The sequence below is a fragment of the Rattus norvegicus genome, chromosome 4 (genome assembly GCF_021556685.1).
Source record: "Rattus norvegicus strain SHRSP/BbbUtx chromosome 4, alternate assembly SHRSP_T2T, whole genome shotgun sequence".
NCBI lineage: Eukaryota > Metazoa > Chordata > Mammalia > Rodentia > Muridae > Rattus > Rattus norvegicus.
This window is the reverse complement of record NC_141537.1, coordinates 121,532,036-121,553,091: the sequence shown is the minus strand read 5'-3', so window position 1 is coordinate 121,553,091 and position 21,056 is coordinate 121,532,036. Positions and strand designations below refer to the sequence as shown.

General features: G+C 44.5%; 1 protein-coding gene across 3 annotated transcripts; it reads left to right on the top strand.

Annotated features, from left to right (window-relative positions):
* On the top strand, positions 1-21,056 carry Isy1 (ISY1 spliceosome associated protein). Of its 3 annotated transcripts, none has more exons than XR_015685648.1 (12): positions 1-136; positions 3,501-3,523; positions 4,039-4,090; positions 4,541-4,606; positions 5,576-5,618; positions 12,634-12,746; positions 14,428-14,545; positions 17,447-17,569; positions 18,306-18,424; positions 19,662-19,748; positions 20,117-20,288; positions 20,326-21,056. XR_015685648.1 is itself a non-coding variant. In NM_001014188.1 (12 exon segments), coding segments are annotated over 11 exon segments (855 nt in total). In that variant the 5' UTR covers positions 53-133; the 3' UTR covers positions 20,225-20,278; positions 20,319-20,808.

Sequence of the window (21,056 nt, the reverse complement as noted above, 5' to 3'; positions counted from 1 at the left end):
CCTTTCCATTTATTCTCCCGACAAAAAAAGGCCATCCTGTCCTCTCTTTTCCGTTCCCGCGCCTGCCTGCCTCGTTCCGGGCGCCTAAGCACGTTGTGTAGCGGCGCGGCGCCGGGGCGCCCTCGCCGGCACCATGGTGAGTGCAGTGGGGAAGGGATCGGGCCCATGGGTGATGGGAGTTCCGGGCCTGTATGTGGCCTCGGGCTCCCTGGCCTATTCCGAGATTCTTTTCCCGCCTGGCGTAGCTGTTAGAAATTGCAGGAGAAAACTGAGGTTGGGAGCTCTATTGCGTCTCGGTGGTTCAGTCCGGGTGAAGCACATTATGGGTAGAGACTGAACGGACGGAGGACCCGCTCTGGTGTTCTCTCTCTCCAGGGATAGGAACTTCTAAAAGGCAGGGTCTTCACACTTTTGCTTGCCTGATGCGGGCGACAGAGTCTGGCATTCTCTAAACAGGTGTGACATCACCGTGAATGAATGACTAGGATGGGCTGAAATGTTGAGAGGTTGTGATCCTTGGTTTCATTCGCTCAAGAAGAGTTTAGTATGGAAATATGAGATCAGACACAGTGTTAGTACAAAGAGGCGTGGTTACTGTAGTATTTTCAAAGTGAAGTCCCCATGGATCTCTGGCCCAGTGGTTAAGAACCACTTCACGGGGCTGGGGATTTAGCTCAGTGGTAGAGTGCTTACCTAGGAAGCGCAAGGCCCTGGGTTCGGTCCCCAGCTCCGGAAAAAAGAACAAAAAAAAAAAAAAAAAAAAAAACCACTTCACTTTAGTTCCCAGCCCCCACATGGTTGGTGCTTACAATCATGCAAAATTCTAGTTTTAGAGGATCCAACACACACTTGTGAAGTGGCACTAGACACTCATCTGCATACAGGCAAAGCACTCATACACATACAAAAATATTTTAAAAATTTAAAGGTAAAAGTCCCCTTAAAGGCATACAGAGTGGCTTTCATACTTCTGAGGTTTGTTGATGTCTTTGAGATCTCCATAGTCTTATCCACAAAAACAGCCCATTTCGGTAGATATTTATCTGTATGTATGCACATACCAAAGTATCTTTAAGGAACAGGTGTAAGTATATGCATAACCATGTAAATAAATACATATGCAAAATATGGACACTTATTCAAGTATATAGGCCTCAACAGTCTTTGCTTTACAATACTAAGTAGACAAAAACCCCATCAATACACTTTGCGTGTGTATGTGTGTGTGTGTGTGTGTGTGTGTGTGTGTGTGTGTGGTATTTACACATAGGTACAAACAGATACATACTCCTGTTAAATAAAATAGATACATAAAATTTTAAGGAAGCCATGGAATGACCATAGAGGATGCTTTGGAAGCTATAGATCATTGAGAACAGAAACCAAAAAAGAGAGAACACAGTGGTCTTGAAGCAGCTACTGCTGAAGGAGGGCGTGTCCTATATTGCTGTCATGTTCAGATATCTACTCTTCACTGGCCAGGTTCTCTTTAGAGTTGATTGGAAGGGACAATCTGAAGTTAAATTAAGCTCATCTTGCTGCTACTGTAAACTGTGTGTCTGGTTCTGCTTGTCTTCATGCATTTATCTGAATACGACATCACAACATTGTAAGACAAAAGCTGTGATATCTGGTGTGAAGGGAAACTTAGGTTTTAGTAAGACTGTGTCTCAGCGATGGTGAGAGGAAGAGCTGGGAGTGAAATCTAAGTTCCAAATTTAGCAAGTGCTCTTTCTGTGCAATTCACAATCCAACTGAAAAGATAAAAATGTGTTCTTTTCCTGACCCTGTGGTTTAGGGACCATTGACTTAACACTGGTGTGACAGCACTCAAATGAACATCACTTTGCAAAAGCCAATCTTCATGCTCTCCTGAGAGCCACTAGCAGGAAACAGACAACTATGCTGTTTTCTGGTTAGCGTGGTCTATAGTGAGTCATTTGTCATCCTAACAGGAGTGAGAGAGGGTCAGAGAAGTAAATGGATATGATCACGGTACAGTCTACATGTGTATGATTTAAAAAAAAAAAAAAAGAAAACAGCCTGCTGATGGTGTGCTCCTTTAATTCCAGCGTAGGATGCCAGAGGCAGCTGATCTTTGAGTTCAAAGACAGCCTAATCTGTAGAGCAAGTTTCAGGACAGCCCTGGCTACACAGAGTGCCCTGTCTGAGAAAACCAAAAACGAACCAACCAAACTGTAGGCTTAGATTGTTTTTTTTTTTTTTTTTTTCCCTTTTTCTTTTTTTCAGAGCTGAACCCAGGGCCTTGCGATTGCTAGGCAAGCGCTCTACCACTGAGCTAAATCCCCAACCCAGATTGTTTTTTTAAAACCTATTTTTAATAAGGGTTCTTAAATGTTTTAATGTCCCTGCTAGACCACCATCCATCAGAGGTAGTGGAAAGGAAAGGTTAATAGGGCAAAGGAGGATGTGAACCTATTTAGAAATATTTCTCTGGAGCGAATCCAAGCTGCATTGCCAGGATACCAGCAGTTTATACAGATAAGCAGCAGCAGCTTGATCCATTTGCAAGCATCATTTATGAATCAGCAGTGGCAGGACTGGAAAACAGCATTCATGAATCGGCAGTAGCAGGTTGATCTAGAAGAAACTACCAGGATCTAGCAACCAGCACGAATCTGCAGAAGCGGCAAGAAGCTGCTAGAAGCTGCTGGAACACCACCGGAATTTTTCAGTGTGTTTTTCTCTATAAAGTCCTGACAAACAATGACTGACAAAGAGTGGTAAGGTGTACCAATGCCACCCAGCTTCATCTATTGTCTGTTGGGCTACATTATATCCTTTCCAAACATCACATGTTCTCTAGCATCCACTTTATCAAAACACTATATGCCCTTTTTCCAGGGTGCCTCTAGAAAACCACCATATGGTGGTTCTTAGCAAAGCATCCTCCCATGTGTCTGCTTCAGCAAAAACATCCTCTCATAAGACAATTTCCAGAAATACGTTATGAGACACAACTGAGTCTCCAAAAAACCCAGAAATTTCCACTTCACTAACCAGCCAACCAACAAACAAAACAATGGAAGTGATGAAAGATAAGTCTAGGGCCAGAGGGATTAGCTTAGAGGTTACGAGCACTTACTGTTCGTGCAGAGGACCAAGGTTTGGTTCCCAGCATCCATATCAGGAGTTCTTTTCTGTCCTCTGACCACTGTATACACATGGTGCATGGACAGACAAGTAGGCACGTGTTTATGAATTAGAAAATACCATTTAAAATCAATCACAAGGGCTGGAGAGATGGCTCAGTGGTTAAGAGCACTGGCTGCTCTTCCAAAGGTCCTGAGTTCAATTCCCAGCAACCACATGGTGGCTCACAACCATCTGTAATGAGATCTGATGCCCTCTTCTGGTGTGTCTGAAGACAGCTACAGTTTACTCATATATAATAAATAAATAAATCTTAAAAAAAAAATCAATCACAAGAAAAGACAGTTATTCTAAACTTGGTGTTTTCTTCCTTTGTCTCCTTCTAGGCCCGAAATGCAGAAAAAGCCATGTGAGTATCTCCCTCCTGGGGGTTGAAAAATTTGAGATTTAGTAGCTAGCACAGAACTTATACATGATCTCTTTGGTAGGAATCTTTCTAGAAGTGGTTTCTTCTCTCCATGTACTAAAATAACCTTTCTGTGTTTGCTTGTTTTTTTTTTTTTTCCCCATTAATGTTTTCTGACATCTTCTAGAACTTACAATGCATAAACATTTTCTCATTGGGGATAGGTTAGAAATGACAGTAAGGGCAACCTGATGCTAATCTTTAACATTTCTGTATATTGCTTACCACAGTCTGATGAATAGAATTTCCCCATAGCCTATATACGCAATGTAAATAAAGTAGATACTTGAGTGCCTAGAAACACAAGTGGAGGCCAATCCCTTGGGACGTGAAAATCCTTAACTATTCTGGTTTATTACCACTTACACGTATGATATTCGATGTGGTTGGGGGCAGATCTACCCCTTCCAGGAACTTGAGTCATAAGAATTCTAATGGGGTTCTTTGTGTGCCTGCAGGACTGCCCTAGCGAGATTCCGGCAAGCTCAGCTGGAAGAGGGAAAGGTCAAGGTGAGTGGCGTGCTCTCTGGGAAGTATCAGGAGCAAATGCATGGAAACTCCTTGAGCAGGCTTCGAACCCCACTCTTCCTGCTGTGTTTGCTGAAGAGTCTGTACACTTGCATCCTTGCTTTGCCTCTTTTCTGTTGGCAGTGTGACTCTGGCTCCTGTGTTTCCCTTAGTGCTCCAGCTTTACTACTGACTAGAAGAAGGTAGAGAGCGGGCCTGGAGAGACTAAATGTCTGCATATAGTTACTTTAACCAGACGTTGTATAGTTTTCTAAGAAGAGACTGTTAGGAATTGATGAAGTGATGAAGAGAAGTGATGTTAGGAATTGAATGTCCTCCAGCACTGTGACTTTAAGTATTTACAACAGTGACTATTTCAGGTTCAAGGCTGTGGATGTTACACAAATATGTACAGAGCCTCATCACACCGTGTGTTCCTCTCATCCTCCTTAGGAACGGAGACCTTTCCTTGCTTCCGAGTGCACAGAACTGCCAAAAGCAGAGAAGTGGAGACGGCAGGTGTGTTCAGTAGAAATAATGCCTCTGCTTGCTTCTTTCTTACCTCATCAATGATTATTAACCAGAATTCTAAGGGTTTTTTTTGAGACTGGGTCTCTTATTGTATTTCTGGCTAGTTGCTATATGTACCAGGACAGCCTCTAACTCACAGAGATAGCCTGCCTCTGCCTCCCCAGTACTCAAACCAGAGGTGTGCAGCACCACTGCCCGGTGAGCTTTTTTTAAGATTTATTTATTTCATATATGTGAGTACACTGTCACTGTTTTCAGACACCAGAAGAGGGCATCAGATCCCATTACAGATGGCTGTGAGCCACCATGTGGTTGCTGGGAATTGAACTCAGGACCTCTGAAAGAGCAGTCAGTGCTCCTAACTGCTGAGCCATCCCTGCAGTCCCCCAGTGTTGTTTGTTTGTTTGTTTATTTATTTATTTTTAAGATTTATTTATTATATATAAGTACACTGTAGCTGTCTTCAGACACACCAGAAGAGGGCATCAGATCCCATTACAGATGGTTGTGAGCCACCATGTGGTTGCTGGGAATTGAACTCAGGACCTCTGGAAGAGCAGTCAGTGTTCTTAACCTCTGAGCCATCCCTGCAGTCCCCCAGTGTTGTTTTATATATATATATATATATATTTTTTTTTTCCTTCCTTTCTTTTTTTTGGAGCTGGGGACTGAACCCAGGGCCTTGCGCTTGCTAGGCAAGCGCTCTACCACTGAGCTAAATCCCCAACCCTTGTTTTGTATTTTTTAAGACATAGTCTCACTCCATAGTCCTGGCTGACCTGGAATTCATTGTGTAGGTCAAACTATCCTTGAGCCCACAGAGAGCTGCCTTCCTCTGCTTCCCCAGTAGGATTAAAGGTGTTCTGCCACACACATTGTTGTATTTTTGTTGCTTATCAATTACACGTTTCCTGTACTTTCAGATATGTCCAAATTTGCCTGTTATTTTCCCCACAGATCATTGGAGAGATCTCAAAAAAAGTTGCTCAGATTCAGAATGGTAAGCTGTTTACCTTCTAAAGTGTCCTAGAACGCACAGTCAGATGTGGGGACCAGATGTGAACACTGGCCAGGTGTGGTACACGCTTGCAATCCCAGTGTCAGGAAGTGCAGACCAGAGCTCAAGGAAATCCTCACAGCTACACAGCACACTGGAGGCTAAAAATTAAATTAAATACAATTAAAATACAGCAAATAATTAAATATAATTTTGTTAGTTTGACCTAGTTGACATTTATAGAATGCAGCATGTAGTGACATTCCACTTAACTTTATTATATTTTTTCATTATTTAGAACAATTTTTTAATTTAAATATATTTTGATCATATTCTTCCCTTCTTCCAAGTCCTTCTAGATCCTCTGCCCCTCCCTACCCACCCAATTTTTAAGTTCTTTCTCTAAAAACAAACAGTAACTCAATACAGCAACAAAATCCCCCAAACCAAAAAGACAAAATACCTCCTCCCCCAAACAAACAGAACAAGACACAAGCCACTAAATTGCAACCAAATGTAAATGTATGTACACTAAAAAACGGTGGAGCCAGTGTGTATGGCCGCCAACAGCTCCTGAACATGAGGCCTGTAGGGAGTGGTTGGTATATCTAGTGTTGTTCTGTTGTTGAAAACTGATTTTCCCATTCCCAGTATGCATAGGCGACAGTCCTGTTGTTAACCTTTACTGTAGTGGATAGGTTTTTAATTATTCGTTCATTCATTTAAATAATATAAGAAATAAATAAGAAGATCAAACAAAAACTATCCCAGTGAAATTGGATAAGACAAACCAACAGAAGGAAAAGAGCCTAAGAGAAGGCAAAAGAATCAGAGACCCATTCATTCACTCAGAAATCCCACAAACACCTAACTGGAAGCCATGCTGTAAATGCTATGGCGGGAGCGTGCAGGCCCCGTGTTGTCTCAGTCCCTGTGAGCTCATATGAGGTCTGCTCATGTTGGGTTAGAGCGTCTTGTTTCCTTAGTGTCCTCTCTCTCCCCTGGCCCTTCTATCTTTTTTTTTTTGCCTCCTTTTCTGAGGTTTTGCTTTGTCTTGTTTTTGCTTTTTTGAGACAGGGCTTCTCTGTGTAGCCCTAGCTGTTCTGAAACTTGCTCTTATAGATCAGGCTGGCCTCCAACTCAGAGATCAACCTGCCTTTGCCTGCCAAGTGCTGGGATTAAAAGCATGTGCCACCACTGCCCTTGGAGGGATGGGATTTGACCTAAACATTGCATTTAGGGCTGAGTGTTCATTCTCTGTGGAATGTCTGGCTGTGGGTCTCTGTATTGTTCCCATCTGCTTCAGGGGAAGCCTCTCTGACGATGGCTGAGCAGGGCACTGATCTATGAGTATAGCAGATTGTCAGTAGGACTGATTTTATCACTGCACACCCCTGCCCCCTTTTAGACTAGGATTATTTGGTGTTTGCCCTTGGTCCCTGGGCTGTCTTAGTCTCAGGTTCTTGATCATCCACCCACGTAGTGTCAGGTATGATTTCCATCTTGTGGAGTGGGCCTGAGGTCAAGCTAGTCATCGTTGGTCACTCCCACAGGCTTCATGTCACCTTTGCCCCATCAGATCTTGCATGTAGGCCAGCACTGTAGTAAAGAGTTTGTAGCTGCGTTAGTGTTTATGTTTCTCTTTTGAGAGCATGCAGGGTATGGTCCTGTACCAAAGATGCTGGATGTAGGGCGATAGCTCTATGTGACCCTGGCTGGACCTCTCCATCTTCAGTGAGTCATGTAGATGTCGTCTTTAGCAATGGAGTCTTGCTGTCAGTTTGTGGACAAGCAATCTGTAGTCTTTTTAACAGCCTGGGTGGTTTAACGGTTCCTATAGGGTTCCTTGGCCAACAACTCAATTCGATGTAACACAATCCCAGTACTGGGAGCCTAGTTGGTGATAAGAGGCGATCGCCTTCAGTATATGTGTATTTTAGGAAGTTTCTTCTGTATTAGGCTTCCATATTACCCCTCAAATGCGTTTCAATTTTAGCTGTCTCTCCCTGTACCCGTACTCCCCCCTTCCCTTGTTCCCACTGATCCTCCCATTCCAGTCCCCATCTTTGACTATCTATTCTGTTTCCCTTATAAGGGTACACAAATCATTCACCAAAATAGAACATATTCTTCCTGGGCCATATGACAGATGTCAGAAAATTCAAAATAATTGAAATCTTACAAATTAAGTTTTCTGACTATAACAACAGGAATAAAATGGCCTATATACTTAAAAATGAAAATGTACATGTGTATATGAAATTCAAGAGCTTTTGTGTTGTTAACATTTATAAAACCAGCAATTGAGAGGGTCAAGCTGGACAACCTTGTGTTTAAGGACATGACCCAGTTTGAAAACTAACCACATATACTTGAGATGGTCTACGATTCTTTTTTTTTTTTACAGCATACAGGGAAGCAGAGGCAGGCGGATCACCAGTTTGGCCTGGTCTGCAAAGGGAGTTCTTGGACAGCTAGGACTACACAGAGAGAAACTATGTCTCAAAAAACAAGACAAAGAAAATAAAACAAAGAAACAAAAAAGAAAAAAAGAAAAGAAAACCAATCAGACAGATAACTGCATAGGGCTGGGGAGCCTGCCCTTAGGAACACTTGCTGCCCTGATCTTCCAGAGAAGCTGTGCTTGGTTACCTGTCTCCAGTTGAAGTTGCTCATACCCAGCCTTAACGCCAGCTCCTGGAGATCCAAGGTCCTTCTGATCTGCTGCTATGCACACACAGGTGTTAGACACACATACATAAAAGTGGAAAGCCCACCGGGAAAACACAGGAGTATTTACACAGTATGTGTCTTATTAGGTGGTACTGGGGATTGAACCTAGGGTCTTTACATTTGATCTTCCACAAATGAGACATACTCCAGCCAACTTGTGTGTAAACCTAACAGATATATTCAGTTTGTCTGCTGAAAACAATAAAATATTGCTGAAAGGAGCAAAAAGATGTTAATGATATAAAGAGTCTGTGTTGTAGGACTCTGCATAGCCCTACCCTCCCCCTTCCCTCCATCTCTCCTTCCCTCCTTTCCTTCTTCCTCGGCTGTTCTGGAACTCACAGCTGTCCTCCTGTCTCAGCCTTAGGGTTACTGGCATGGACCATCACACCCAGTGTTTTTGTTGCTGCTCTTTGAGATAAGGTCTTGCTATGTAGCCACCAGTTTTTTCCTGCAAATGCTAGAAAATTTTTTAAAAAAAAAGTGTTTTTTTTTTTTTAAATCTTTATTTATTATATACATTGTAGCTGTCTTCAGACACACCAGAAGAGGGCATCAGATCCCATTACAGATGGTTGTGAGCCACCATGTGGTTGCTGGGATTTGAACTCAGGACCTCAGGAAGAGCAGTCGGTGCTCTTAACCACTGAGCCATCTCTCCAGCCCCGTGTTTTTTTTTTTAATGTTGACGGTTTTATCAAAAAGATTAAATGTTAAGAAAGGTGTAGGTCAGGTAATAGAGGGTTTACCTGACACACACATAGATAGCTGTGGGTTTGATTCTTAGCAGTGCATAAGCTGGGTATCTGAGCTTTGGGATGTACAGGCTGAAGAGTCAGGAGGTCTCTTCTGGTTTAAGATCATCTTCAGTTACATAGTGAGTTTGAAGCCAGCCAGGTCCACAAGAGACCATCTCCAAAATAAGCATGAGTACCTACTTTTTTTTTTTTTAAACATATGTGTGTATGTGTATAATTGCAAACCACTTTAAAAAAGGAACAGAATTGGCACATCCTACCCTTTAAATCTAAAAGCTTAGTATAAAGTAAAGCTACTACAACAAGTAAATAGGTGAGAGAGAGACAGATGTGTGATGCACACCTCGAATCCCACCGCTCTGGAGGCAAGAGTGGGTAGCCTGGTCTACATAGTTTCAGGAGCTAGGGCTACATTGAGAGACACTCTCACATACAAGAAAAAAATAGAAACCAAAAAAATCCATGTTGGTAAAAGGATAGCTGTGTGGGCACTAAGAGAGTGCATCCACAAATAGTGGAGTCTTACCTGGTGCATATCACGCCCCGTCCATCTCTCTGTCGCATTCTTTTAGCTAGTCTCACTGTAGCTCAGGCCTGCCCAGAGGTTTTGATCTTCTTGCCTTAGCGTCCTAAGGATTGTTCTGTCATGTACTCCACACCAGGCACATCAGTTCACTTCCAACAGAGGAGAAGACAGCAGTAAGGAATGAACTGCCAAAAGTCAACAATAAGAAAAGAATAAACTCTTATTTATTTATTTATTTTTTATTTATTTATTTTTTTTTTTTTGGTTCTTTTTTTTTTTTCGGAGCTGGGGACCGAACCCAGGGCCTTGCGCTTCCTAGGTAAGCGCTCTACCACTGAGCTAAATCCCCAGCCCCTTTTTTTTTATTTTTTTATTTTATTTATTTATTTATTTTTCTGGAGCTAAGGACTGAACCCAGGGCCTTGCGCTTGCTAGGCAAGCGCTCTACCACTGAGCTAAATCCCCAACCCCAAGAATAAACTCTTTTTAAAAATAAACATTTAAGCACTTTACCACAGAGCATGCAGAGGCAGATGAACTTCCTTCCATATGTTCAACATAGAGCGTAGATGAAAACTACAGGGTGTTGTACTGCACAGCAAAGGCAAGCAGGCTAAGTGCGGTCGAGAATGTGGAGCGCTTCTCCTCTTCTGCCATCGAGGAGAGTGATGACCCCCTTAGACTGTGGCTTGATAACTTCTTACAAAGGTAAACACTGTAGCCTGTTATCCTACAGTTGCATTCTCCAACAAAAATATCTAATAATTACAGCGGCTTTAGCCCTAATTAATTTCATATGAACCAGGAAAGCCTCAGAAGGTCTGTCCATATGCTGAAGTGCTATTTTGTTATGGACACAAGTATTTGGATAAATGCCAGAAGTGTAAAAACTCCAAATTTACTGGGAATGGGTAAATGGATTAATTACCCATTTATCCTATCAGAGGCAGGAGGATCTCTGCAAGTTCAGGACTAACCTGCTGGTCTACATAGTGAGTTCCAGAAAAGACAGAGCTTCATAGTGAGACCCAGAACAACAGATACCTAACTCAAAGTGCCACTCCATGTGCCTTCATTTATGTGACATATAAGAAAAATCATAGAAACAGAAAACAGTGGTGTTAGTAGTTTGGAGTGTATGGAGGGCTGAGGCTGCCTGCTGAGGCGCATGAGAGAATGTTTAGGGATGATGGGCGAACTCTGTCCTCCATCTCCCTACTGCCGGCTTTCTAGGCATACACCACCACACCCAGCTCCCAGTTAGAGTTTCACAGTGTCATCGAGAAGATACTATACACATGATGATGATGGTGATGATGATTCTTCCTCCTCCTCCTTCCCTGCATTATTTCGTTTTGGGAAGACTTGCTTGGTTTTTTTTGTTGTTGTTTTGAGTTTCTTTTGACTATAGGATTGCACATCCTTAAAATGGAAGTAATGGTCTTTTTCTTGCTTAAGAGGCTAGAATGTGGGAATGAGAGTTTCTTAAGCGTGTTTGTGTATTTGTTCTACTGTTGTTTAGGCTGACTTTGAACTTTAGTCCAGGCAAGCCTTGAACCTTTTTGCCCCTCTTGCCCTAGCCTTCAGAACAGTGGGATGGCTATGCTGATCTCTTTTGGTTTTCAGGATTTATTTTATTTTCAACTGTGTGTTTGATGTGCGCATATGTGCATGTGGGTCTGTTGCCTGCTAAGACTGGAGAGCGCACCAGACCCTCTGCAGCCGGAGTTCCAGGCAGTTGTGAGCTGCCTGATGTGGATGCTGCGATCCAAACTGGTCCTCAAGAGCAACCAATGCTCTAACCACTGAGCCCTCTCTCCATTACCGTTTCTTCTTTGTTAGTGGACTTACTCAGGATGAAGCAGGCCATTTCTAACATAAGTGAGTGAATTTGGCTGACTTAGGTGTCTGGGTAAGCTGTCACCCGTCACTGCACAGTGTTCCCACATTACCACTTTCAGCTTCAGTCCAGTTAGCTTTGCCTTACACAGACCTTGCTGGGACCCTTGAAGACTCTCAACTTGTGTGGGCACCTACTGTTCTCTCATCTTTGTTGGGGTCTCCATCTGTGTCCAGTGCTTAGCCACTCTGTGCTGGTCCTATTCTTCAGCTGCTCTTAGGCTGTCTGTCAAGTCTTGGCCTGCTTTCCTGAAAGGGCTGAAGGCAGCATAGTCTGGTGCTGCATAGTGTGCTTATGCCAGACTCCAGGAATCTTTGCTCACCTCAGAAAGTAACTGTTGCCTATAACCTTAACTGTTCATTCTGAAGGGGTGTAAATGATATAGAAGGCTTTTCTTTTCTTTTCTTTTCTTTTTTTCTTTCTTCTTTCCTTCCTTTTCTTTTCTTTTTCTTTCCTTTCTTCCTTCTCTTCTCTTCTCTTCTCTTCTCTTCTCTTCTCTTCTCTTCTCTTCTCTTCTCTTCTCTTCTCTTCTCTTCTCTTCTTTTCTTTTGTTGTTGTTGCAACTTTTAAGGTTTTTTGATACAGAGTTTCACTGCATAGCCCTGGCTGTCCTGGAACTCACTTTGCAGACCAGGCTGGCCTGGAAGACCCACCTGCCTCTGCCCCCTCAAGTGCTGGGATTAAAGTTGGTGTCACCATCACTTAGTGAGGGTGAAGTTTTTAAAAGAACTTTTAAGCCTACACTATTGGGAATCTTCATTTACTTGGTCTTCCTTTATTTGGGTGTTGGTGATTTTTCTTAATCAATTTATTTAAAAAATTTCATTTATTTATTTTTGAGATTCACTGTGAATCCCTGGCTAGGCTAGAACTCAGTGAGATTTGCCTGCTTCTGCCTCCTGAGTGCTGGGATTAAAGGCACACACCACCATCCCAGGCCTTTTCTTCCTAATTTAAATGAGTGGTTTTATGCAGTATAGCATTGGGGTTGAGCCTTCCGTCTTAAAGCCGTAACACTAAGAACACTAAGTGTTGGAAGTACTGACATTTATCTTAGGGCATGGCATCTTGAAGAAATGACATTAACATTTTGTTTTCCAGCTGGTTTAGGGGAATTCCGAATCCGAGACCTGAATGATGAAATTAACAAGCTGCTGAGGGAGAAAGGACACTGGGAGGTCCGGATCAAGGAGCTGGGCGGCCCTGACTATGGAGTAAGTAGGCCAGAGTCCCAGGGCCTCCTGGGACAAACTAATGAGCTTGTCCAAGAGTGTGTCCGTATGCATTGCCTTTAGGTTCAGTCCATGCGTGTCCAAGAGGTGCTGGCATGATAGGGCTGAGAGGTAGTTGTTACAGGCAGGCAGAACGCCTGTGAAAAGAATGGTGGCACCGTCCTGAAATCCCACATGACTCAGGCCTTAGCTTAACTCCCCAGAGACATTCCTGTCTCCTGGTCCCCCATATATCATGATTATAGTGAGACACATGCATCCACACTTTGTTTGAGACAATGTCTTTCTATTATATAGAGACCTCTGACTGTCCTAGAATTCATTATGTAGACCAGGATGGCTTGAACTCAGAGATCCACCTGCCTCTCCTGGGATTAAAGTCTTGTACCACCAAGCCTGCCACCTATACTTTATTTGAAATTGAAATTTAGGTGTGTGTGTGTGTGTGTGTGTGTGTGTGTGTGTGTGTGTGTGTGTGTGTGAGAGAGAGAGGGGGGGGGGGAGGAGAGAGAGAGAGAGAGAGAGAGAGAGAGAGCGTGAGCGAGCGCCTGTGTGTACGGAGGTCGGAGGAGGAGTCTGATTTACCTGAAGTGGGAGTTGCAGGCAGTTGTATTCTGGAGAATACCTGTGAGCCTCCTGTTGGGGATGCTGGGGATTGAACTTGGGTCCTCTGTAAGAACAGGCCTGCTTCTGCAAGCCCAGGATGTGTTTCTAGCTCAAGCGCACACTTTATACTGCTGTGTAGTGCACGCAAAGTATGCTGAGGAAATTCAGTGATGTACTTTGGCATTCCATCCTATTTTTTATATTTATTACTATTTTTAAAGTATGCAACCTTTTGAGACAGGCTATCATTAGGTTGGCCTAGAAATATCCAAGGTTGCCTTACATGTCTGCCTCTTGCCTCTACCTCCTGAGTGCTGGGTCCAGGCATGTTCCACCCACCATGCCTGGTTTTATGTGGTGCTGAGGATTGACCCCAGGACCTTGGCCAGGTCGACAAGGCCTTTCCTAATGTAGGTGCCTCCCAAGGACCCTTGATGTATCTTTTCTTTTCTTGTTTGTTTTTGTTTTTGTTTTTCCTCTCAGACCAAGTCTCACTCTCTAGCTCGGGCTACACTAATACTAGCCCTGGATCTTTGACAGTCCTCCTGTCTCCGGCTCTGAAGTGCTGAGTTTCTAGGCATGTACCACCACACCCAATTGTATTCAGCTCTCAGGAAGCACAGTGCAGAGTCAGCAACCTCAGCCCCGTTGATTGTTTTCCTTTCTGTTTTTAATTTTTCTTAATGCCATTTATTTATTTATCCATTCATTTACATGTGAGCATGTACACACCACAATGCACATTTAGTGGTCAGAGGACAACTAGTAGACGTCATTTTTTTTCTTGTCTACCATGTGGACCCTGGGGAATTGAACTTAGGTCATCAGGCCTCCTTCCTTAGCTCCTTCAGTGCTGAAATTAAAAATGCTACTATGTCAGCTCAGTATTTTTTATTTTTAAAACTAACTTTTTTGTGGTGCTGGGTTTTGAAAACAATGCACAAATGTCCTTCTGCATAGAGTGTTTTTCACGTATGACATTATTATCTCAAAATGTATTGTAAACAGAAAAGCAGGCTTGTGTATCAGATCCATTCTTCCTTTCTTTCCCAACCAGAAAGTTGGCCCCAAGATGCTGGATCACGAAGGTAAAGAAGTCCCAGGAAACCGAGGTTACAAGTACTTTGGGGCAGCGAAAGATTTGCCTGGTGTCAGAGAGCTATTCGAGAAAGAGCGTAAGTAGCTCATGTGTTTGTGAATGCATTGGCCTTGAATTGCTGCTACTGAGTGAGAGAAGTGTGCTGTATACGCTATGCTGTGCTGTGTGCTATGCTGTGCTGTACGATATGCTGTGTGCTATGCTGTGCTGTATGCTATGCTGTGAAGGAATTATTGTTCCCAGATTTTTAAAAATAGTTTTGGGGTTGGAGATTTAGCTCAGTGGTAGAGCAAGGCCCTGGGTTCGGTCCCCAGCTCCGAAAAAAAAGAAAAAAAAATAGTTTTAAAATTATTCTTAATTTTATTTTATATTTTTGTAACATGGTCTCATGTAGCCCAGGGTTTGAATGCCCGATCTTCCTGCTTCCACCTGCTAGGATTATAGACACCTATCCTTTTTTTAAAAAAATAACATTGTTCAGTCTGGCCAAAAACTTGCCATCTAACTTCAGTCTCACCCTTCAGAGTTCTGGGATTGCAGACTTGTATCATTGTGCCTGGTTTTTGTTGTGATTGTTTTTCTGTTTGTTTTCATCTACCTTTCATTTTTCTCTATTGTAATTGACATTTATTTATTAGTGTGTGAGGGTCCGTGTGTGTCACCAGGGCTCTGGTGAGCGCCTTTACCCACTGAGCCATCTCACTCTTGCACTTTGTGCTGGATTTTTCTGCCTTGGTAAGATTTGAGCCCAAGGCCTTACACTTGCTAGGCAAGCCCTCTGCGCCTGACTCCATCTTCAGCCCTGGGGGTGTATTTTTACTTCAGTGGTAGGCTTTGCTGTTGTTGACACAGAGCCTTTCAGTTTTACCCAGGCATGCCTTAAACTCATGAGCTCAAAGGCTCAAGTAATTTCCAGCCTCAGTCTCCTGTGCGACCAGGCCTGGCTTAAGAGTGGTGTGTATAAGTCACTTTATCAGTAGAGTTAAAGAGAGGTTTAAGTCCCCTTGCTGTCCCACTGCAGGACTCTAGAGGCGACTGGGACCTGCTATCATCTTTGTGTTTCCTTCTAGGCCCTTCCAAGGCTTATTTTCTCTATATTAGGTAAAATATTAATCTCCATATTAGGTAAAATATTAATCTCCATTGACTGAAGTTGTTTTTTCTTCTATTTCACATGATTGCTCTTTAAAAACTAGCCCCTGTGGTCAGGAGGATGACAGTGCTTTTGCTCCATCCGTGTGATGTGTCCCCTTTACAGGACAGGAATTAAGTGGCAGAGAACGTGGCCATTATCAGATATGGAGGTTGTGACACCCTTGATGCATGCACGGTTGGTCGTGAGGAGTTGAAGTGTGTCACAGGGGTATTGATGGTGAAGCACGCTGAGCCTGTGTGGGGAGGCTCTAGGCTTGGGCCTTAGCACCAGAAGGAAAGCGAGAAGGGTCGTTGTGTGAATTAGCCTTTCTTTAGGCAGTCTTCTGTTGGTGGGCCTGTGTTTCTAGTTCTTATCGCTAGAGGATTTTTGTGATTTCACACAAAAGTAAATGACGTGTATGTGTTTGTGTGTAAGTGTAGGTGCATGTGTGCTCCCGTATGCATGCATGGTGACAGCATTTGGGAATTGGTTCTCTCCTGCTGTATTTGAGGCAGGGTCTTTCTTGTTTAAGTCTCTCTGCTATGCACTCTATGCTGGCTGACCCTCAAGCTTCTGAGCAATTCTCCTGTTTCTGTTTCTCATCTTGATGCAGGAGTCTGAATTTACAGATGTGTGCTACTGCATCTGGTTCCTTTACGTGCTTCTGGGAATCGAAGTTGCATAACAAGCTCTTTGAGCTGCTGAGCTGTCTTCTTGCTTTGTTTTGAGACAGGGTCTTACTGTGCAGCCCAGACCAGCCTGGAATTTGTATGGTAGCCCAGGGTAGCCTTCCATGTCCTGGGATCAGGGTTTTTTTTTTTTTTTTTTAATATCATTCACCACTTCTTTCTGGTATTAATAATGTTGATAATTAAATTTGATTACCAGTGGAAATGTTCGTGCATTCTTCTTTTGTTCTTAAAATTTTTGGGGGGTTATATTTTAATTTTGTGTGTACGGGTATTTTTGTTTGCATGTATGTCCATGCATGCATTCCCCACCACTACCACCCCGAGTCTAGAGAGGATATTAGATCCCCCCCGTACCTGAAGTTACAGATGGTTGTGAGCCACCGTGTGGATGCTGGGTGAGGTCCTCTGGAAGCGGTGCTCTTAAACACTGAGCCATCTCCAACCCCCACATTTTTCCTTTTTAGTGGTCACCTTCTAGCCTTTGACTAGTGTTAGTTTTCAATTGCTTTCTCTTTGCTAATTGCATTAGTGTTCTAGTTAGATGTCTGGTCTGACACACCTTCCCCAGAGCTCTCTCGTCCTTCTTGTGCTTTCTTTTCCATGTATTTGTTTTGTGTCAGACAACACTGTACGGTTTCTTGGGTTGTTAAAACACTTTGTAAAACAGCATTAAAGAGGTTGCAGGACACTCCACTCCATGACTTATAATCTTAGTTATCCCTAGTGTTTTCTGTGATGTAGTTCTCTGCCTATAAGACTTTATTATGAACCTGTGGGTTTGAGGGTATTGCTAGAAAAAGGTCTGTTGTTTAGGGCTGGCTAAAGAGAGGTCACCATCGATCTACATTCCCAGACCTGTCTGTTTAAACCATACACAGTCCATTTATTTACGTGGTATGTATCTATTTTTGTAATGTTGAGGGTTGAACCAAGGTCCTCGGGCATGTGGGACAAGGATCTAATCACTGGCCTAGACCAGTAGCCTAAGGATAAACTTTTTCAATTAGGTTCCACTCATTGGACCAAGCTTCAGCTTTAGGAATGGAAGGTCCCACGTATGACACAGAGAGGTGTGTCCTGTGTGGAGAAAAGTTTTGGCTCAAGGATGATCTCATTGGGATTTCAACTAAGTTGCTTCCATTTCTTGTAGCCCTTCCTCCTCCCAGAAAGACACGTGCTGAGCTCATGAAGGCAATCGATTTTGAGTACTATGGTTACCTGGATGAAGATGATGGAGTGATTGTGCCCTTGGAGCAAGAGTACGAGAAGAGACGTATGTCTGCGGGCGCCACTGTTGCTGGCACCTGGTTTTTGTTCTCTCCATTGCAAGTGCAACAGTGCATCATGCCAAACGCTGGCTTTGTTGTTCTTTCCATTGCAAATGCAACAGAGCATCATGCCAAACGCTGGCTTTATTGTTGCTGAGGGTCTGCAGGGGATTGCCAATGATCTGACATCTAGGTGGCAGGTGAGGCAGTCAGGGTCATGCTGGACCTGGAACAGCAGATAAAGCCACAGACCTGCTCCAGTTTCTGGGAGGGCTTGATCTAGAATCCTAAGCTAGCTTTTTTTGAACTCGTTTAGTAGTATCCAGTAGCTTTTAGATCTGCTTCTTGCTCAGCTGACAGCTTGCTGATGGGAAGGGAGGTGGTGTGTGTACCAGTGGTTGCTTCTTCCCTGTAGAATATACCACACCAGCCTGAGGAGTGGGTCTGTGGCAGTTCCCATAGGAATTTGGGAGTGCTTGGTGAGAGCGGACCCAGCATATGTCCTTCCCTTTTTCATATATGCATGTCAGTCAGCCACTGGAGAGGTTGGAGACACTGTCACAAAGCCTGCCTTGTATCTACCTCCCCTACTTAAGGCTAGAGGCATTGTAACAGACTGTTCTGTGCAGCGGTTTTCACCCTCCAGGGCAGAATCAGGGTGTCTTTTTTTTCAAGGAGGACATCTTGGCCTCCCAGCCCACTGAAATGTGTTTAAATAATCCTCCATTCTGCTGTCTTCAGTCAGGGCTGAGCTGGTGGAAAAATGGAAAGCAGAGAGAGAGGCTCGGCTGGCAAGGGGAGAAAAGGAAGAGGAGGAGGAGGAAGAGGAGATCAACATCTATGCCGTCACCGAGGAGGAGGTACGAGCATGGGTCCAGTCTGGTGCTCAGGGTCCTCTGAGCTGCAGAGTACACTAGGGAGGGGACTGGGCCATGGCTCAGAGCCCAGCTTCTCACCTGCAGGATACCTGTGATACCCTTCACAGGAGCACAGGGAGGGTTCCAGACAGGAAGGGCTAAGGGAGCAATCATTAGCTTCCTTCTAACAGGCCAATTCTCTCGAATGATGTAAGACAGTTTATAAACCTAGTTGAGGTCACATAAGCTTTAGCCCATGACCTTCTATGACTCAACAGGATCGCTTGTGTAGACTTCCATACCCATTTCACAGACGGAAACAGGCTCATGGGTTTCTGCAGAGGCTTGTGACCAGGGATGGGGCTGTGGTCTACACCTCTCATGCAGAGCCTCTGGGCTCGAGTCTCTATTGGGTCCAACATGGACTGGTCAGGACACCTCTGAGACAGGGGAGATGAGGCAGATTTTCCATGTGTAGTTGGTGGAACTTGCTTGTACATCACTGGCAAAGAAGCAGTTTGATGACTCCGCGAATGTGTTACAGACATGGAGGTCCCTGCACAGACCCTGCTGACCTGCAATAGGGATCAGTAAAGCATTTGAAGCAGGATGGCAGCATGCCCTGGGCTTTCTCAGGCTACAAATAAATACTCACCTGGCTCCTCAAGTCTTTAGTCAGTGGCCTAGACACACCGTGCTCAGCTAGCTGCAGGAGCAAAGCAAGCACATGTACTGGGAGAAGCTGGGATGAGTGAGGACAGCGGCTGTGCATGGACGAGTGTGGCTGGTGGGATAGGCTGAGGAGGGTTCCCACCCAGCAGGCTTTTCCTTTATTGTAAACACAAGACAAAGGACTTCTTTTTCCTTTCAAATAATTTTAGCGTTTTAGGTGTTTTGTTTGTTTGCTTGCTTTTGTGGTACTGGGGAATTAACCCTCTGCTGCTGAGCTCTGTCCTAGGCCTCTTTTTATTTTGAGATAGGGTTTCACTCCATTGTTGAGGCAGGCCTCAAAATTACATTCCAGCTCCATGGTGATTTGTTTTTACTGTAATTTTTGGAGACAGGGTTACTCCCGTAGCCCAGACTGGCAGGAACTTGAGGCAGGCCTCTTGCCTTGGGTTCCTAAGTGTGGGATTGCAGGTTTGTGGCACCAGGCCGAGCTGGGTGACCCTTTGTACAGAGGTGTCAGTGCTTACATCACTAGTGACCTGCTCAAGGCTTGTCTGTTTGCCTTCCACAGTCTGATGAGGAAGGCAGCCAGGAGAAGGCAGGGGAAGACGGTCAGCAGAAGTTCATTGCTCATGTTCCGGTGCCGTCACAGCAGGAGGTAGGCTGGATGCTGTGAGCCCTGGAGGAGAGTGCTGCCGCTAGAGCCAGTCCTCCAGCTCAGCTCACCTTCCCGGGTGTCCCTTGTCCCTCCCTTCCACTGTGCACTCTTCAATCCTGACCATGTGGCACTCATCAGTGGGTTCACAGAGGGGTGTGGGGCTGTGAAGGACAGGACCCTCTTGATGGAATTGATCAGCAGGAGCTTCGATGTTCCTAGGGGGAAGTGGCTGGGCTCTTGCAGACCCTTGGAATAAGTCTGGTGAAAGTCAGGCTTGTTGGCCATGTCCCTGCAGGCATCCCTGCTTGGGTTGTGGTGGAGGTGGGGGCCTTGCCGAGGGGTGACTTCTTTGCTGTGGATGTCCACAGATTGAGGAGGCGCTTGTACGGAGGAAGAAAATGGAACTGCTCCAGAAATACGCAAGCGAGACTCTGCAGGCACAGAGTGAAGAGGCCAAGCGGCTCCTGGGGTACTAGGCCAGAGCCCTCACTCCTGGGATACGAGGCCAAGCCAGAGCCCTTACTCCTGGGGTACTAGACTGTAGGCCGAGCCAGAGCCCTCACTCCTGGGGTACTAGGCCGAGCCAGAGCCCTCACTCCTGGGGTACTAGACTGTAGGCCGAGCCAGAGCCCTCACTCCTGGGGTACTAGGCCGAGCCAGAGCCCTCACTCCTGGGGTACTAGGCCAAGCCAGAGCCCTTACTCTGGTGGGTGTGCTCGGTACGCCATGGCCGCCATCCTCATAGCTGCCCTGGGCTGTGGCTAGGCTGGCTGGCTCTGGGATGCCCTGGGCCTTTCTCACCCTTGATCTTGCCTCCTCTCTGGACATGTGAGCTGGCCTGATGGTAGGGCCTGTCCCTTCCCAGTAAGCTGCCAGGGAACTGAATGCATTAGTAACCATCATTTCGTACAGATGCTTTTGATACCATATGGATCCATTTATTTTTATTTTGGAATGTGTAAAATCTGTTCTGAAAATTTATTCTGTACTATGATTTTGGGAATTGAGAAGGATCAATTAGTAGCCAGTTTTTAAAAATACATGATTTTTATTCAAATCACATTCAGAGTCAGAGACACATCTTCTCCACGAGACTGAGATGGTATGTCTACCCTGAGATGGAATTCCATGGTCAGTGGGGGAGCCGTCCCCTTGACTGGACACTGCTTTCCTTGTCGTGACCCCCCTCTGGGGAGCCGCTTCACCTTCTCCTGTCCTGTGGACAGGAGTTTTGAGTTAGCAACTTTATTTTTATAACCTGTTTCAGAGGAAGGTACTTTTATTAAAGGTTTTTAGTAAGAAAAGAAA

Excerpts from the sequence above, each read along its gene's own strand:
- Isy1 (XM_087658137.1), top strand. Across the intron at positions 4,091-4,540 it reads TGGAAGAGGGAAAGGTCAAG|GAACGGAGACCTTTCCTTGC; the intron begins GTGAGTGGCGTG and ends CATCCTCCTTAG. Across the intron at positions 4,607-5,575 it reads CAGAGAAGTGGAGACGGCAG|ATCATTGGAGAGATCTCAAA; the intron begins GTGTGTTCAGTA and ends TTTTCCCCACAG.